We start from the raw sequence: 19543 nt of genomic DNA on the forward strand, positions 1-19543 counted from the left end.
AGCCTTATATAGTGGACTTTCATAAGTGGTGTTTCTCCTTACTGCAACCATGATACTAGAAAGCAGCCAGGATAAGTTGCACAATAAATGTCATTTAGCTTTGTCTTTTTTGCTGCAAAGTCGATCCTGACTTTTTCCATTATTTTGTAAATCACAGTGACCACGTGAGTTACAGTAAATGTTCAAAAGGAATTTGGGTGGTGTCCAGTTTGAGAGCCATCTGATGAACACATTGAGATAATTGCCCAGCTCAACATGCATGGTATTTTTGCATGCTGATAGTTTGCACTTGCTGAAAGTCATCTTTGGGAACCAAAGGGAGAGTAATCTTAAGTCTAAGGATATTTTGACTTCAGTAGAGTTAGGAATTCTTCACTATAAGATTGTGTGCCAGGGAGTCATCTTTCAGAGTTCAAATTCAGTAAAGCTTACTTAAACCATTTATGGGAGGATAAGGTATGGGCCACACACTGGGTTCCAGGAACAAGTGAACTAGGTGGAGCCCGCTGAGTGACTTGGTTTATGGCCAATAATTGTACAACAGTAAGTCAATCTCTGACTGGAAACAAGTCTGTGTAGATGAAGTGAATGGAAAGCCAAGCTACTGCTCTATTATACTTTGGCCTGCTGGGCCAGGAAGCCAACAAGGTTTTATTTAGTGCCTGGAGCAGGCTTTGAACCCCCATTCCACCACACAACACAGGGTACCTGTGACTCGCTGTAGGGACTCCTCATTACAGGGGCAGCCCCAGTCCAGATTGGCTATAAACTGCTTTGGTTCTTGCAGCCAGCAAAATGTTTTTTGGAGGGCACTTGTGGCCACCTCGCCCTCCACTGCCAGTCACATGCTGTCAGTATGAGACCGTACTAGACATACGATGAGATGCGCTGCAGAGAGGCTGTACAAGCAACCCACAGTAGCACCTTCTCTTTTTCTCCTGATGTTCAAGGCTCACCAGAGCCAAGAGCTCTCATCACATAGACCTAACAGTAAGAAGTTCAAGCTCAAGCATAGCCTCGGATATAGCAAGTGCATATACATTTCATGACTTCACATCTCCTGTATGCGTGAAAACAACCAACCTATGGCAAAGTCAAGTGAACTGCACTAGCAGAAAGGAGAATCTTGTAAACTGGACCTCTAGTGGAATTAAAAGAAAGGCAACACCCTTCTCCTGCAACGCTTCACATGCACATGTAGTTAACGTGTCTAAGTAAACATGTGCCTGCTTGCATACAGACTCGCAGAAGGGATTTTGCAACATTTTTTGCAGAAGTTACACTGATCTCTTGCTAGTAAAGACTAGCAAGAAGTGCCAGGTGCAATATGGTTATCCTGAGGATGACAGTGCAATACTTGAACAATGCACAAGGAGACTAATTAAATAAGAGAGTATGTTTTTCTTGGAAAGTTAGCAAACTGCACTGCAATTTCAAGGCTCCAAAACAAGGGAAAAGGAGGAACAAAATATTTTGAACCATTTTGGATGATGGGTGGGTGGAATTGAGCTAGGAAAAACACCTGCAACAATATTAAGTCATTAGTCACTTAGGAGCCATGACCACTGCATTCCAAAGGGATTACAAAAGCAGCTGCTGATGCTTTGCTGTGGTGAACCTGTGTAGTGGTAGATGCCAGTTTGGGATGTAGGCCAGCCTGAGTGAGAGGTTCTGGTGGCTTGGTGACCACTGTGGGCGTGTCACACAGAGGTAAAGGAGGTGGTTGCAGCCAAGACAGAAAAAGTGCTTGAGATTTAATTACTTATGTGACTAGCAAGGAAGAAGAAAGGAAATAGTCATGCTCCAGTGGGAGCAATGTGTAACATCTGAAGCAATCACTATAAGTACTGAACACCTGAACTTAAGAACTGGTCGATGCGGTTTGTCACTAGGGCTGTGTGTGAAGATCAGGTAACATCAGAGGCTTGTGGCTCTTATGGTTTCCAAGGAATATGAATTAAGGAAGAGAAAAAGAGCAACTGAAGTAGCTCTGAAAGGCAATCAAATCCATTTGAGGAGATTCCTGGAACAAGTTTTGACAGCCTGAACATCCTGGAAAATTCCAAGAGGAAGGACAGACCTCTGGATTATAATGTAAGTGGAGATACACCACGCCAGATATACTGTTGTCAAGTGTGCAAAGTTTTAGTGTTTTCTTTCAGGACGGGGCTATAAGTAAGTACTCTTTTAGTCTTCATGGTATCAAACAGAAGTTTCTCAAAAAGGTGAAAGGCAGCAATTTTTTTTTTTTGGTAAAAATCAGCCTTAGAAACAGCTGTTGGAGCTTAATTTCAGGTTCTTTCAATTTTTTTTTTTTCTTCGTAACTTAAAATTCAGACTAATTTTTTAAAGTTTTTACTGAGTGTTAAATCATGATCAGTAGAATTGCAGAATCTTAAACAGATATATTCCTCTCCACAACCATGTAAATTCATTACCTCTACACTGTTAAGTGAGTGTAGAAAAATAAAATTAAATATATTCATAGTTGTGAAGATAGACAGGCTTGGAGCTTGCACTGAAAAAAACTACTCAGTTTGGGGGTTCTTTTTGAAATAAAACTTTTGATGAAATGGTAGTATGGAGCTGGCTAACCTAACAGGTAAACAGACATTTGTTTCTGGTGGGAGCTTATAATTTCACATAAGTTTGGGTGTACTGGAGATAACTTGAGACCCCCAAAAAAACCTCTAAGGCCAACTCACAGCTGTTGAACAAAACCAGAAGTAGTGTTAACCAATCAGGAAGTTAAGTAATCAGGAAATGCTTCTTTTTCCTTCATATGGCTTTTACATCCCACCATACCTCCCCATTTCCTCATCCTTAAAGATAAGTTATTCATGGCACACCCATTATCCTTTGTAGGAAGTTGTTCTTGTCTTGGGATTCAAGAGAACGCATTTCCTCTGAGTAAATAATTTTGGTATCTCCTCCCATAATTACACCCACATTGAGTAGAAGCATTGGCATTAGACATACATGTATTATAGGAACTAGTTAATTTGTTTGACAAGTCTACAGGTATTAATAACTACTGCTAAGTACCTCTCCCTTCTCTCAAATTTCAGCTGAGAGCACAAAAAGATTGCTGGGGTTTTTCTTTTTATGACTAATGTGACTTGGACGTTCTTGAAGAACAAAGTAGAAGTTGTATGCAATTCTTGTAAGCTGAGGGGATGGCAGGTGAGTTCTACACGTCACTTGTTTCTCTTTAGCAGGTACTTTATCGAGGACTGTTTCCTTAAGATACATGCTCTAGATAAGAAAACTGAGCTGATGCCTATAAAAAATTTTCTGTTATTTGTTCTTGCACTTCATTTTCAGTTTTATTGTTGTTATTCTTAAAACCTATTTGAGAATAATTTTTGCTAAGCAGATCATATTTGGGGGCAGGGTGGGGAGGAAAGAAATTCCCCTTACTTCAAAAGGCACCATGCAAAACTCCATATAAACACTTTATTTTTCTAAATGCTACTTCAAGGATGTGTTATGCTTTGTATTAACAAGTACGTGTAATCCATCCTAATGGAGCTGTGAGCATGGAGCTAATAGATAGGAATTCAAAGATGCATTAAAACCTTACCGCAGGAAAACAGTACTGACAATATCTCTGCTTTTCAAAGTTTAGAATGAAGATTATTATTGAACTAGGCAGCTTCAAAGCTGGGTTCTCTTATTTAACGATGAAACAAACATTTTTTCAAACTAGTTTTTAAAATGTTGCTTTGCAGGGAAAGCAGCAGCCTACCACAGTTTACTGTTGTCCCAGACAATCACGCTAAAGATTCCCTTTTTCAGCCCATCAGTGCTTACTCACATTACTACTTTGTGGTCTTAGATGACAAAAAAAATAATTATTTTTCATTGCATTTAATTATGGCACTTTTTTTGCATAAGTCAGATTCACTTTTACTTCAAAGATTTTATATAAATTGTAGATTAACATACATCTATATTGTTTCAGATCTGACTTAGTATTTCATTGCTACGCTATATGGTATGAGATGGACTTGGAAGCTTCTTTGAAGATCCCTACCGTAGTAGTGCATGGTGCCATAGGCCTTAATCCATCATTTCCATTCCACTTTTTTTTGTTGTTACTGTTTTCCTTTGAATGCCCTTTAAAATGGTGGTGGTAATGTCCTCCCATCCTGTCCCTCCTCCCCCCCCACAACGTTATTGCATTTACGATGCCGGCACTTATAAAAGTGATTTGGAAGAATCTTCACCAAGGTACTTGCCCTGAGCATTTGCCAAAACACCACAATGCTCCAGGTATACTCTGTGGAATCTCATGTAGTTACAAACACAGAGGACAGTGCCTCTCAGAGCTCCCAAAGATAGCATAACCGCTCAAGTTTGAGCGTGACAATAAAATAAGAACTGTAGAAGGGAAAAGAATCATGCAAGGAAGATCATATACATACTTCCTTGTCAAAAAGGTAGCATTTAAGGTAGCAAGAGCCACTTCATGGGCTTTAAACCACAGATCATAATAGTATGTGTGCAGGAGGACATGTGGTATCGGAGAACTCCAAGTACACTGTAAGTCATCAGAACTCTTCTAGGACATGAAGGTAGTGCCTACTAAAACACGAATCCCAATGGTTCAGTTGTCACTTTTGACAGAGCTAAATTCAGTCAAATTGATTTCTTTGTCAAAATCTCCAACTTATATCTTTAAATATTTTTGTTCATAGAATGGTTGGGATTGGAAGGGACCTTAGAGATCATCTAGTTCCGGCCCATTTTCTACTAGACCATGTTGCTCAAAGCCCAATCTGACCCGGCCTTGAACACTTCCAGGGATGGGGCATCCACAGCTTCTCTGGGCAACCTCTGCCAGTGTCTGGCCACCCTCACAGCAAATAATTTCTTCCCAATATCTAATTAAATCTACCCTCTTCCAACTTAAAGCCATTCTCCCTTGTCCTATCACTACAGGTCTTGTAAAAAGCCCCAGTCCAGCTTTCTTGTAGGTCCCTTTAGGTACTGGAAGCTATTCTAAGGTCTCCCCAGAGCAGTCTCTTCTCCAGGCTGAACAACCCCAACTCTCTCAGCCTGTCTTCATAGCAGGAATTCTCCAGCCTCATTCATATAAGATCTCTCACTACACATCTTTTCCTACTCTAGACCAAATGGCATCAGGATGTAAGCAGGAAAAGTAAGGTGCCTCAATAGCCATTTCTGGGATCCTAAAAATATATATGCTGAAAATGTAAAGGGGCTACCAGCCACTTTATTTGGTGCTGACAGTGAAGTGATACTGATTTGCCCCTGTAAATTTTTTTTCAAAGTCCAGCGATAAAACAGTATACAAAGTACACAAGTCCTCAGTGTGACAGCCCCATAACAAAACCCAAGCAAAAATTTCTATTATTAACCACTATACTTAATCAATTTAATGGAGCATCTGCTTTTTAGTTGTCCTTCCTCCAGTAAAAGATAACTGCTTTTAGCTACCTCATCATGCCACTTACCAGCAAATGGTTTCTTTCCATGCTGGCTGCTTCTTCATGGCTTTTCTTCTGTTTTACAGATCTGACACCAACACATATCAGCTGGCAGCCATCACTAAATGCAGGCACACACCATACTGACAGATATGCCAACACTGAGTTGACTGTGAGGCGAGGACAAGCCTTCACTATTACCCTGTACTTCAACAGACCACAGCAGGCTGGGGAGAGCCTAGCATTTGTCACTGAAATAGGTAACACCCCCTTAGCTTAATCCATGTTGTCACAGAACGGTAAACTTTATCCCTTGTAGCTCTTCCCTTATTTTAATTAAGGATGCCATTTTTCTTCATTTATTTTTAATGCCTGCCCCCACCCCACACGCTCATTTCAAGTGTGAGGTTAATATTGAAACCGCTCTAGAATGGAAACCAATTACCCCTTCTTTCTACCAGGACCAGCCCCCTCAGAATCTCATCGTACAAAGGCTGTATTTCCCCTCTCTCAGAGGGGGCCAAGTGGCTGGAGTGCTGTCCAAGGACCCAGTGAGTCCGGTTATACGAACTTTACAATATCCAGCCCAGCCAATGCTGTCATTGGACGATACAATCTAAGCCTCCAGGTAACCTCAGGGAACAAGATCTTCTCCAGATTCCTGGGGCAGTTTGTGTTACTCTTCAACCCTTGGTGCCCAGGTAGGTACCATTGCTTTTGCCCTTGAACATAACTGACCTATTTGCTTTCATATCTGCACAGTGAGCTTGCTCTGTCAAGCTCGCTCTCTTTGGGTTGCCAGCAGCTCTCTGTTCAGAGATATGTTTTACAGCTTAAAAAGCTGGTGTCACACCCTCCCTTCCTTCCCTATTATCCTAATGAAATGTGTTATACGGGGTGTTATCACAGACTCTTCAGGAGTGAGCAGACCGCTTTCTGTAGACAAAGGCTGACAGATTTTCAGAAGTGCATGTACTTCTCAGAACTCAAAGCAAGCGTACAGTAATGTCCTTGACGTGCACTTAAATCAAAGCAAGACTGCTCTTGCAGATGTTAACTGCAAAGACAATAGCTCAACTAACTTTTTAGAAGCTGATAGAGGGCTAGTATGAAGAAGATGGGCATTTCCCATGTCTTTCATCACGGATTGAAGAGGAACATCTCTTGCTGCTCCGTTTTTTTTATTTCTGCAGCCTCAGAAAGTTGCATGAGAAATGCAAATTCCTAATCTCAGATTTTGCAAATATGCAACAGTCTAGAAACCTAGATTAGCCTTAAAATATACCACTCTAGATTTAAGGGAGCTCTTAGCCAACTAAGTGACTAAACAGCGTATAAAAGAAAAGTAACCAGAATCATCCGCTATTTTCTTCTGTGACCATATGTTAGTCAAGGGCCACTAACGAATGTGTCAAGAGCCAAGATGAAAAAATCTTCTAATTAGCTCAGTGTGTCTTGGAAGACAGAAATAATTTAAGCTGTTCAGGAATCTCAGACTGTCTCTGCATAGACAGTCCTGAGGGGAAAACCTTCCCAGAACCCCCCGAAAGATCACTTGTGGTATAACTTCTAATTGTTGGAAGCCACACTGCAGGGACTGAAATATTTGACCAGTGCAGCAGTGGTACTCATAAGACCAGACAAATTATTCTCAGATGAATAATAATAATATAATAATAATAATAAGCTGTGCCATTCCAGTTTAGAACTTATGATTTTGCAGAAAACATTGTCAGATGATGCAGTGACCACTGCCAAAGTATCCTTAAAGCAGGATGCTGTTGAATAAGCTTCTTGCAGAGTGGAATAGCTCCCTGATCCTGACAAACAGGAATAGATTCAGTTTGAGGGTATGTTACCACTATAGTAAGTGTCATAGCAGAAAGGAAATACAAAATTTATTTTCTCAGCAAAGGATAAATGGCAGATCTGGTGTGCAGATATGATTCCACATGGGACATTATTCATTAAATTAGAAAAGACAAGGATTAATTCATAAACTGTAGTAGCAGTAAAGAACTACTTACAAGGAAACAGTCAGGACTAGAGATGAAATGAAAAGCACTGGGTTGGAGAAGAGCTACTAGTGGATCCTTAAGTGTTACCTGAAAAAAAAACCCGCTCTGATTAAATGGTTCATTACTGACTTTGATATGCTGACATTAAGCACCACTGTCCATACACAGATGGGCTGGGATACCACATAGAAATAACTGGTTGATGCTAGAGACTGAAGCAGTTGAGAAGGGATAAGATATACTAATACAAAAAACCAAAAACAAAACCAAAAACAAAACATGTGTTTAAGGAGAAATAACAGTTTCAATGCCAGACTTGCCAGTTGGAAATCATGGAGAATGTGAAAGTTCTCGTTAATCGCAGAATGAGAATGAAAGTGAAATGGTCCTGAAAAAGGCAAATGCAATCTTAAACTGCATAAGAGGAAACAGTTACCCAGATGTAAGTATTAATGCCATCATATGAGGTGATGAGATCTCATTTGGAATTTTCTTTCATTTAATCTTTCCTGAATAGGAATTAGGAATTAGAACGTGTTCAGTGAAGGGTTACTATGATAACATGAAAAGCCTTTTGGACAAGAGAAAATTTCTAGTTCAACAAGCTGAAACCAGTTAGTTTCACAGGTTGTATATCTGAAATAAATATGGGATTTGGTCAGAGAAAATACTGATATTACTATAATGGTGAAAACCAATAACCTTATTAATTCACTAATATACCTGTTTCAAACCTGTGGATAAAACAAAAAGTGATGCTTTAACATTAATAGTTTTCTCTTTTAATGTACTTAAGAGACTTCAACATACTTGCAAGCCAGCCTCTGATAATAATGCATTATGTCTTAATACTACTGAAGGAATGTACAGTTAACTACTAGAATAAAGAGTTGCAGTCCTGAATTAAACGAGAAGTCATGCACTGCTAATCTATAACTCACAAGTGAACACATCAGTTCTAAAGTTTTAGAGGATAAAAGGATATGAAGGAGAGTTTTGTAGAAACTATCTTTTTCCCTAGATGTCTGAGACTTGTCACTTCTTTCTGTGGCAAAGCTTATATGAAGAAATTACTAGAAGTATATCTATGTTAGAAAGTGTACGTAAGTATTGATTAAAAACTATCAATAGAAATGTATATCCTGCTTGTTTCTCACTATGCCAGGATAAACTTTAACTTCAGAATGAGAGGACAGAATATATAACAACTTCGGGTTTTTTATTAAAAGGAATTAATTAATAAAGGACTAGATCTATAGTGGTCTGTCTTTCTATAACTGTCCAAAAATTGAACTGTCATGGCTGATTGTAGGGTCTTTTTTCTACTTGTATGCTGAGACTAACAGAAGAAGGCGTTGTTCCTATTTAGTCATACTTGACAGGAGGAGATTTGTTGTGGGTGTTTTCCTCCTGTTTTTAAATTAATGTTAATCTTGCTCAAGTTATCAGTAGGAATACCCTAGTAGTCCAAGTATACTTATCAAAAGAACTGGCTCTAGTACATTATAATTGAGAGCATATAAACCTTAAAAGAAGGATGTTCAAGCGATTATAGAAGGACATTTAGATTGCTCAGAATCATAAATTCATAGGGCAAGAAGGATCTTAGGAAGTTATCTAGTCCCACACCATGCTCTAAGGCAGGTTCAGTTTAGCACTTAGGTCATTCCTGACAGACACTGAATTCCTTCTTAATGATCAATTACCATTAGAGAAGTTTCAGTACTTCCTCCAACAATTCCCTCCAATAAAACACTAGCTTTTCCGTTACAATTTTTTTCCTATTAACTAACCAAATATTTTTGCTTTGATTTCAGCATGTAACTTCTCATCCTACATAACAACAGACACCAACAGATTTCCTTCCCCCCGCCCCATCCTCTTCACAAGAAAGTCTAGAATAATTACTGTGCTTGTCCCATTCCTCACCCTCATTTTTTTCTATTTTTAAGTAATTCTGAGTTAATTCATAAGTTTTATTTTCTTCATAAGTTATATTTTCAAGATTGAGCGTTTCAAGATTGAGCATTTCAAGAGTGCTCCTCTCACACTTTCCAACTGGTCTACACCTTGAAGCACAGCACCTGGAACCACACACAGCTCTCCAGGGCAATGTTGACCCAAAAGCTTGGGAATCAACAATGACATGATAAAAAAAAAAAAGTGTGGACAGCCACCACAAACAGAGACTTATATCATGTGATATAGATTTAAAAATAAATTATACAATCTTTTATTTGCAGGAAGGGAAAGATGGGAAGTTCCTAAAAGTTGACTCAAAAAAAGCTGATTTTTATGTGCATTTTCTGAAATCCGGAAGCTTTCAGAAAATTAAAATTAAAATGTTACATACAGAAAACGTAAGCATTATAAATTTAAACAGAGCTAAGTAGACATTGCTACCAAAAGCGATCAACCAAAATATCTGGGGGAAGCCAGTGCTTTCATAGCAGCTACATACTGTGCCATAGACTATGGAAACCAATGAGTAACAATGAAATAAAACTGAATGCTTCAGCAGGCTACCCTAATTATTTGCCTGATCCAAAGTGCTATCAGGAATGTTGAGATCTGTATTTGGGAATCTTAAAACTAGATGAACACAACTGGAAAACAGGAGGGGGAAAAAAAAAAAGTCAGTGTGATTCTTTTCACATGTCTATTCTACTTTTAAGTACCTTGAAAAGGCAGAAAAACCCAGTGAGCTAGCCTGGACTTTTCTCTGTCTTCCTCACATAAACACAATGTAAAAATAGGGGACACTTAGAGAATACACCAAGGCTACACTAAAATTAGGGAAAAAAAGTGAAAGTAATATAACATGGATTTATGCCCTGCTCCTCCATCATATACAATAGCAGGCATTTTCACTGAACTGAACATATTCAGGGAGCTATAAAAATGCTTTTTCCAAATAGTAGTTTTCTCCTTGCTAAATAAACATAAAAATGCTTTTGAAAGGTTGCTAGTATTCTCAGCTTTAAGTGTAAAAGCATGTCCAACCTGGTTTTCAGGCGATGATGTCTACATGGCTAATGAAAATGAGAGACAAGAATATGTTCTAAATGAAAATGGAATAATCTTTGTGGGCAATGCAAAGTACATTGAAGCAAGAGGATGGTACTATGGACAGGTAAGCCATAAGAAATTCATTTGGGCTCTTACTCTGTCTCCACCAGCATTTTCTCTTATTATTTGCCCCTCTGACAGGTATGCCTATTTAAATGAAAACTCAGCAAACTGGGCTAGCCTTACATGTAGTTTGTTCACCGTGTGCCTAATAGGCTTTGGTGTGAGAGATGGCTTAGTGCAGCACTGCAACAGGACTGAATTATGTATGGGCTTGAAGCTCAAGGTACAAGCATGGACCTCACTGTGACCAAAGCATCCAGAGTACAAGTAACAATATACCTGTGCGGCTCAAACACACCCACTATTTTTGTTATGCAGTTACAATGGGCCAGAACTGATGTTGATGTAGAATGGTTTGGGTTGGAAGGGACCTTTAAGGTTCATTTAGTCTGACCTCCCCACAATGAGCAGGGAGATCCTCAACTAGATCAGGCTGATCAAAGTCCCATCAAGCCTGACCTTGAATGTTTCCAGGGATATAAGTCAAGTGAATCTAATAATTGCAGTCAGAATGAGCTTGGCAGTTTTAGTTTTACTGCAGCCATCTCTTCTGATGGCAGGAGGCATCCTGCCAGATTTTGCTTTATTTAGTTAGCCCTGTCTTTAACCAATATTGCAGTGTGAGCTGCACACTACTGTCTTTGTGCCTCACCGTCCCTGTTACCTTTGGGCTGGAGTATCTTTGAAAAGAGGAACTGCAGTAGAATCTCCTCTAATTCTGTTTGTGAAACTATTTTCTTACACATCTTTTCTGATCACAGTTTCAAGATCACATTCTAAACATCTGTCTCACCATGCTTGATCTGAGCCTGTACTATCGTCAGGACCCAGCCATTGATGTATCCCGAAGAGGAGATCCTAAATATGTGGGCCGAGTAATCAGTTCTATGGTAAGAAATAAACAACTTAATCTGGATTCCACATGCTTCAGCAGAAAGCATTAGTTATACCACTGGGACTCAGCCATCTGCACCTTAAGCAATATAATTAGCTAGATATGGTGCATTACACACAATTGATTTTGTGCATTCTGTCCATTGGCCTGTTTTTAGATCAACGGAAATGATAACGATAATGGTGTTCTGCTAGGAAAGTGGCAAGGAAGTTTCAATTCACATGAGAATCCATCCAGATGGGATGGCAGCATGGTAATCCTCCAGAAATGGCGTCAGGACAACTACAAACCTGTTCAGTATGGCCAGTGCTGGGTTTTTGCAGGTGTGATGTGTACAGGTAAGCTTTAAGACTGTGGTGAAATAGAGGCATTTGTGACCTCTGGTTTTATCAAAGCTACAAAGCAATTAATTCTACAAAAAGAACAGTGCTCTGAAGACTGCAAATACTGAAGGATCACAAAATATTTAGACAACTTTGTTTCTCAGATACTTGTAGTCATTGAACTAAAGCTCTCTGTGCATTTTTATTTTTTTTTTTTTAATGTATTTCAGTTCTGAGGTGCTTGGGGATTCCAACTCGTTTGGTTTCAAATTTTAACTCTGCCCACGATGTGGATAGAAATCTGAGTATCGATAAGTACTATGACAGCTCTGGAAAGAGTCTTAATATCGGCAAGGATTCCACATGGTAAATATAATTTTTTTGCATCTCACCAATAATTAGAGAAAGGATTTATGAAACTTAAACATGAACACTGGTGGTACAAAAGCAACTAAGTGAACAAAATTTAATACAAATATCTAAATTAATGCACTAGACATCCCTTTGGAAAGAAAACATACTTCATAGTTTTGAGATAATACTTTAAACCACCAACCTGCCCAATGTTTTGCAGTGCCTGACTACAAAGGAATTGCAACTTTCTTTAAAAAGTATGTTTCCACTGACAACGTACCAGTTCCCAAAGTTCTGTTAATTATTGACACGTAACCAGTCTGTTCCTCACAACACAGCTGTGAACCTTCCATGCTCTTAACTGGTTTACTGCTGCCCTAGCTTTCTTTCATCACACATCCAAAACCTGTGGACCATTTTCTCAGCTTAGCCCGTCCATCCTCCCTATAGATGGGGGCCTCCCAGCCTCCCCAAGAAGTTTTCCAGTACTCCTTTAGCTAGATCTTCCCTTTGTAGCTGAAGAAAAGAGAACAATCCAAACGCTCTCCAGACTTCGTTATTTGACATTGTAGTCCAGTGCTGTAAACTGTGTGTGATGCATGATCGTCAATCAAACCCCAAAATTTGAGTAGCCAAAGAAACATGATATTCTTTTAAATAATACCATTTTATACTTTAGATGCCCTCCAGTTTTAAAATCTTTACTCCGCAGCTACTTCACTTTTAAGAAAGTGAACAACTAGGCCCAACTGCACACCAGGCTTCACCAAAAGTATCATCTTTACCTAGTTGCTTCCCTTCACTGAGTGTATGTGGCTGAAGGATATGAGAAGTTTTTAACCTATTAACTTCCTTAGAAGTATTAGCCTCTGAACAAAATTCAACAAATCTTTTCTAGGTCCTCCTATGACCTGCACTTTATCAATCTCTTCAGTGCTATCCTTTCCTTTTGGAGTCTGTGGAACTCATTACCACTGGATGACTAATGACCATAAAACCCAGTGGTCTCAGTGTAATGACTAATTCAGAAAGTCCATGATTCTCTAACTGTGAGAAATTGTAGAGTGTAGAGGGTCATTCTCTTCATGGGCTGTTCTTTTCTTCTAAACATCTGCTGTTGCACACCATTACACATGGACTATTGGACTTCATGAGCATTTTATCTGACCCAGTAGAGCTATTGAAAGTTTTTATTTAAACAAAGCATTTCCCACATTTAAAGGTTACCAAACTCGATCACTGAGTCTTGCCTATACCCAAGGCTTAAGTCTTTCACTTATAGCTCACACTGCTTCCAAAGCAAGCTGCTTATATTTATGTTCTCCCCCTCCCCACACCGAGGTCTACACCTCAAAAGCAGGCATTAAATCTATCCTTTGAAAGTAGTGAGTTTTTGTAACTAGACAGCTTGTGTCACATCTTAGAGAATCTTTAAAAACCAAAATTCCCTACTCTTTTCAAATTGGAAGTTTTTATGACTCTCTATTACTATGCTTTCTAGACATTGTTTTTGTCTCCAGGGATTATCATGTCTGGAATGAAAGCTGGTTCGTTCGCCCAGACCTGGGAACATCATACAATGGATGGCAGGTTTTGGATGCAACTCCACAAGAACAAAGCAGAGGTAGCAATGTAAATTCTTAGCATGATTTAATATTCATTTTCCAAATTGAGCACTACTGATAAAGTTTGACCTTCTTTTCCCGCCTTGTTTTAGGATTATTTCAGTGTGGCCCTGCATCTGTCATAGCCATCAAAGAAGGTGATGTAGACTTGGACTATGACACCTTATTTGTATATACAGAGGTGAATGCTGATTGCAACAGATGGATTGTATACAAGGATGGAAGTAAGAAAAGAGTTTATTGTGATACTGAAATAATCGGCAGGTTTATCAGCACCAAAGCTGTGGACAGCAATTCCCGTGTGGATATCACCTATAATTACAAATATCCAGAAGGTAAAGGAATTATCACAACTATCTCCTACTGAATTCTTGGTGCTAGAAAGCTAGGATAGGTAACCTGTTTTGTTTAAGGATCTCTCTCCCCTTCCTTCAGAAAACATTTCTGCCAGTGTTCTCAGACTACTTTCTTAATACAATGTGTATTATATTTATGGTTTTGTGTATTTAGTAGTTTCCTTATTAAGACACAATACAAAATAGACTTTAGTCCCTTACACACATCTGCAAAATGTAACATATACACAAAACAGGGCTATAAAGTATGTTTCACTACCCAGGGCAGAGAAACCCTCAAGCTATTATAACAAAAAGTCTTAAAACTGAGTCTGTTGTGTATCATGAACTGTGCACAGGTCTGTACTATGGGAAGTTACAGATTAAGAAATACTAGTTTTCCATCATATCTGGCAGAGGGAGTGCAGCAACAATCAAACCACTCATACAAAACTTTAAACCCCAGTCCTCTTAACACTAGACATCCATCTCCCATATGACCTCATGCTCAGACTCTCTCGGGTTCTTTCCTGCTGTGTCCATTAAAACTCCTCATCTTTCCTTTTGATTACATCCTGTTTCCAAGAGGAGCAACTCACTCAGCCTCCTTCTCTGGCTGTATAAATCCACCAAGTTCAGCATTTTTGTGCTCCTGTTCTGACACAAACAGGACATCAGCTACCCAGCCATTCAGTTGTTATGTTTGCACTCCCAGTGGACTCAGTCTCCACATTATTGCATTCTGGAAACAAAACTACTAGGGACTAGTAAAGGGACTAAATGCCATTCATTTGTACTTTGGAAAACAAAGAAGCAAAGGTTAAGAACTGCATAACCATATGTTTGCAGGAATATTTTTATATCCCCTCAAATACTTGGTAACTATGCCTTTCCATCTTTTTTTTTTTTTTTTTAATTTAGGGTTACATATTTCATATAATCATTTAATTTCTTAAAAAAAGGAGTAAGATGTATTTCACTTTAAAAAAAAAAGTTTGCCATTCAGAATCAGTGGCCATATTTCAATCCTTTACTCCTCAAGATTTTAGTGCAACCATATTCAATACAGAGGCCGGTTATCATCATTTAGCAAAGTAACACTGACCACACTACTGCATGTTCTGACCAAAGAAAAATAAATCTTGCATCCTAAACAAGTACAAATGCCTCATATTTCATTTTAATGACTTTAATGACTTATTTCAGCTTAGTACAGTTTGTTTCTCACTTTCGTGTGAAAAACCTGAACATAGGCCTAATAAAAATATGAGGAACTTTTAGGTAGCGCATATTTCTAGGCGATGCAAAGCTGACATCCTATGTCATTCTGAAAGCCTGTACACAAGAAGATGCAATGGCAACAAAAGTATGAATTTTACTTGGTTCTGTCCTTCAACCAGGTTCTTCTGAGGAAAGACGAGTTTATAGAAAGGCCTTGACCAACATATTTGGATCAAACATCACAGAAGGCCACACAGAATCTCCAGATGAAAGATCTTCAGAGACAATTAGAAACCCTGGGATCTCTGGGAAACTCAAGCTAGCTGAACCTCCAGTGTTTGGCAAAGACATTAACCTGATCTTAATTCTCAATAACCTATCTTTTGATCACAAGACCGTGAAGGTAGATGTGAGTGCGTCCACCATCCTGTACACAAGGAGAACAGTGACAGAGATCCTGAAGGCAACCACTTCTGTGGATCTTGGTTCTAAACAAGGTAACCTTTAATGTCTCTAAGGAGCCAATATAGCCCTCTTAGCCACATGAAAACAATGAAAGGAGGAAACATCGGTATCACATCTATATCAGCCTCTACTTGTTCCATCTCTTGTTTATGGCTACATTTTAAAATTATCTTTTTCCCTCCCCTCTGAAAACTTTCAGTAGTTCCATCAGGAATTGAAAGTCTCATGAAATGTTAGGCTACATTTATATTATAGCTCTAGAAGTAACATTATATGTGTGTGTGTATACACATTGTGCGTGTGTGGAGATTATTACATTTTTAGGAACACATTCTTAAATAAGAAGTCTGATGTATGCTTTCTGGCACTAAGCAGGCAACACTTCAGCAGAAAGTAACTAGGGCAAAAGTTAGAAGTTACAGTGAGGCTCCCTGTCTCTCTTCAAGAATCAAGGCTATTAAAACTGTTACAGAGATCTTTTTCACCCCCAGGTGATAAAGGTTTTCCCATACACAGCAGAAAAGTGGTAGGTGTACAATGAGACCAGGTCATGTGAAAAGGATCTCTGTGAAACTTGGCACAAACTTCCTTCTTGACCAAGGTAAAACAAGTAGGATATAAGGAGGGAACAGATAAAAATGGTTAGAGCTCCAAATACAAGAAATACAAAGGGACAGGAATCTGCTGGAAGACAGATGAGTGGGTTCTCTCGGTTTCAGGCCAAAATCCTCTATTCAAAACTGCAAGGGTCGAATGAGTTAAAGTAGAAGAGGATTATCAGAAGAGGGAAATATTCAACCAGTGGTCTCACAAGGAAGAAATATAAACAGACTTCAGCCACCTTATCTTCTGTTCTCCTCAATAATATAAAACCCCCTCAAAATAACTCTTTTCTTTAGCATTCTTTCAGAATGTAACAGTTCCTAAATATATGTCTGAATTCCAGGGAAACACATCCGGTTAAAGATCCCTTATTCTTATTATGGAAGATATCTGACTACTGATAAAAGGATCCAAGTCACTGCTTTGTGTGGAGTCATGAACATGCATGGGCCAAAGTTGCTGGTGGAGAAGACTATCACTTTAGAAGACACAAACATTATCATTAAGGTAAACAATTCTCTCCCTGATGTCCTGAACAGACGGAAGGAACTACAGAGTCTTTCTGGAGCTCAGATCTTAAGATGAGAATGGGGATTAATGCATTAATTTAGGCTGCATTTTCAGACGTTGCTCTAAAATTCTGCCTGCTTAAATTGAGAAAGTAGGCATAGGAGACTGATTTTGAATCTTTGCTTGAATCTGTCCCCTGCTCTTCAGAACAGCTGTTTCTTTCTTTCCCTGTCACTTGCTGCTGCTTTATGCTTACATAACTGACTTACATTTCATTTGTATTCTAATTATTGGCAAGTGCATGTGTTGCCTTTAAACAACTTTGCCTACTCCTAAAATACAGACTTAAACCCTTAATTCTAATCTATGTTAGAGCCAGTTTATATGATTTCAACGCTGTAATCAAGGATGTGGGGAAAAAAGAAAAGGGGGAAGGAGGGGGGAGGGAAGGGGGGAAAGAAAAAGAAAAAAAAGCCACTCAGCAAGCCAAAGATCAGACAGGTTTAATGAGATGTGTCTGTATTTCACTGAAATTGTGCACAAAATACTGCTGTCAAGCTGTATGCAGCATTTAGCTAAACCAAATCCAGCTTCAAGTATTAGGAAAGGCATACTAGCTGTCAGTTAAATTTCACTGCTCCTACCACTATCTCATTCATCTTCAAGTATGAGAGATTTTGTGCTTACAGTTTGACTGAAGTCTGACTCCATGTTAATGAAAATGTTCATGAAATGTACATGGAAAACGTAAAACAGTGAATAATCAGAAATGTGTCTTTGTCATTCAGATTCCTCGGCGGGTTGTAGTGAACAAAGCTGTTACTCTAGAGATCTCATATGCCAATCCCCTCCCGGAACCTGTGAACCGCTGTGTAATGCTAGTGACTTTGATGAATCAGCAAGTCAAGATACAGTAAGTGAAACCTGTAGCTTTTACTCAGTGCTTCTAACATGAGCAATAGCATGTATAGTTTCTCAATAAGAAAAAAAAAATCATGGTTGAATTGTCTTTTTCATATTTTCTATGTATGAAAATAGAAATACCACCAAATACGTATTGAGATACTATGATTTCTCAATCGTGGAGTTTTTCCACATAGAAACTTCTTTAACAACTTAAAAACTACTAACATTCTTCTTTCCTGGGAAGGCAAATGGGCGTGTCGAATTCTTTTGTCTCTGATACTCCTTCTACAGCTTGGCTTTGTGTTTCTATTTTTATATACAGTACCCTAGTACTACAAAAATAAGCCTGAGCTAAAGCAAACAAATAAGACACCGCCTTAGCTCCCCTCATTTCAGGCAAAACAAGAAGTTGTTCTATTCACCTTTAAAGTATGAGAAAAATCATACCTTTTCAAAACAGAAGATCCAAATGTTCTATCGTTTTTTTCTTTTCTTCTGGACTCTGCTGCTTTATGGATTAACTCAGTGTCGAGTAGTTCATATTTCCTAAAGCTTCAATGGATATGAAACAAGCAGGCATCAGACAGAACACTGACCTTTGACATCATGGTTTTCCTATTCCAAGTTTGTGTTGACTATCCAAGCTTGTACCCAGCCCTAATATGCAGAGCTTCTCACTTCCATCAGTCTATTCAAGATTAGATGAAGCTGGTACTCTTTTTCTTATTTCTTAGTCTACCCAAAGCTTCAAACCCTAAGTAATTATTAAAACCCAAGGCTCAGTCTCAAGTAACTTTTGATGCCCCAGGTATCATGCAGTTCTGCTTCTTGGAAATCTCAAAGACAGACAATGCAAGCCTGAAAAAAATGATTTTTTTCTTCCTTTTTTTTTTTTCTTCAGTCTGGCACAACTGGCACCGAGGGAGAGATCAAAAATTTATTTTGAATTCACTCCTCGCAGGACTGGGCCCTTACAGCTGCAAGTAGACTTCTCTTGTGACAAATTTTCACATGTTAAGGGATTTGTAACCATTGCAGTAGCACCTGCATAATGTGATGGAATCAATCTCCCATTTCAGCATTAACACAGCAAGACATTCTCCTCTAGGAGAGAGATGACAGCAAGAAACTTTCCACAAAAAATGGTGACCTCTTACATTGCAATAGAGTCAAGTCTCCTGCTTTCACGGTGCTTAATTATTTAGTCTCTAATTGTATTCCTTTTTGTGTCCTCTTATCTAGAAAAATGAAGCCCCTTCCTTGTAGAAATAGTTTCACTGTTTTATCAGATCTCATTGTGTTAAGCTCCTGGTTTTGACCTTTCCATCAGACAATACAGTCTCTTCTCAACCACATTCTAATTGTCAGCAATAAAAAAAAATTATTCATATAACTATTCTTTTGTAATGATTTGTACATTCCGTGGAAATATTATAAGAAATCACAAGATTAAGGAAAGTTCTTTTTCCATAATTTCATAAGCTTCTTGCCTAAGAAGCAGAACATTTCCTCCATTGTTCATTTAATTTCTGCATTTTGTGACACCTACAGTGCTGTGAATGGGGAGGAAAAAAGCAACATTTGGGGTCCATGACAATATCTCTGCAGCCTGTGACCAGGCAACATGGGCATGTATTCAAATCAGTAACTTTATTCCTGTGTAACATGACAGAGTCCCAAGTACCATGAAGCATGGGGAGAAT

General features: G+C 38.7%; 1 protein-coding gene across 1 annotated transcript; it reads left to right on the forward strand.

The window, feature by feature from the left end:
• The first annotated feature begins 5249 nt into the window (after window positions 1-5249).
• Window positions 5250-18895, forward strand: LOC121094698 (protein-glutamine gamma-glutamyltransferase 6-like). The gene is made up of 12 exons (XM_040608669.1): window positions 5250-5713; window positions 5915-6154; window positions 10486-10604; window positions 11365-11493; window positions 11656-11836; window positions 12052-12187; window positions 13696-13799; window positions 13893-14135; window positions 15536-15853; window positions 16768-16931; window positions 17723-17847; window positions 18742-18895. Exons 1-12 carry the CDS (start codon window positions 5470-5472, stop codon window positions 18890-18892), a joined length of 2154 nt encoding a protein of 717 aa, XP_040464603.1. The 5' UTR covers window positions 5250-5469; the 3' UTR covers window positions 18893-18895.
• The last annotated feature ends 648 nt before the right edge of the window (window positions 18896-19543 follow it).

This window comes from Falco naumanni, chromosome 10 (assembly GCF_017639655.2).
Source record: "Falco naumanni isolate bFalNau1 chromosome 10, bFalNau1.pat, whole genome shotgun sequence".
Lineage (NCBI taxonomy): Eukaryota > Metazoa > Chordata > Aves > Falconiformes > Falconidae > Falco > Falco naumanni.

Bases quoted from the DNA above. Each gene is read 5' to 3' on its own strand.
- LOC121094698 (XM_040608669.1), top strand. From the start codon at position 5,470: ATGCCACTTACCAGCAAATGGTTTCTTTCCATGCTGGCTGCTTCTTCA. The intron at 12,188-13,695 runs GTAAATATAATT...TTTTGTCTCCAG, and splicing joins ATCGGCAAGGATTCCACATG to GGATTATCATGTCTGGAATG. The intron at 15,854-16,767 runs GTAACCTTTAAT...TCTGAATTCCAG, and splicing joins GGATCTTGGTTCTAAACAAG to GGAAACACATCCGGTTAAAG.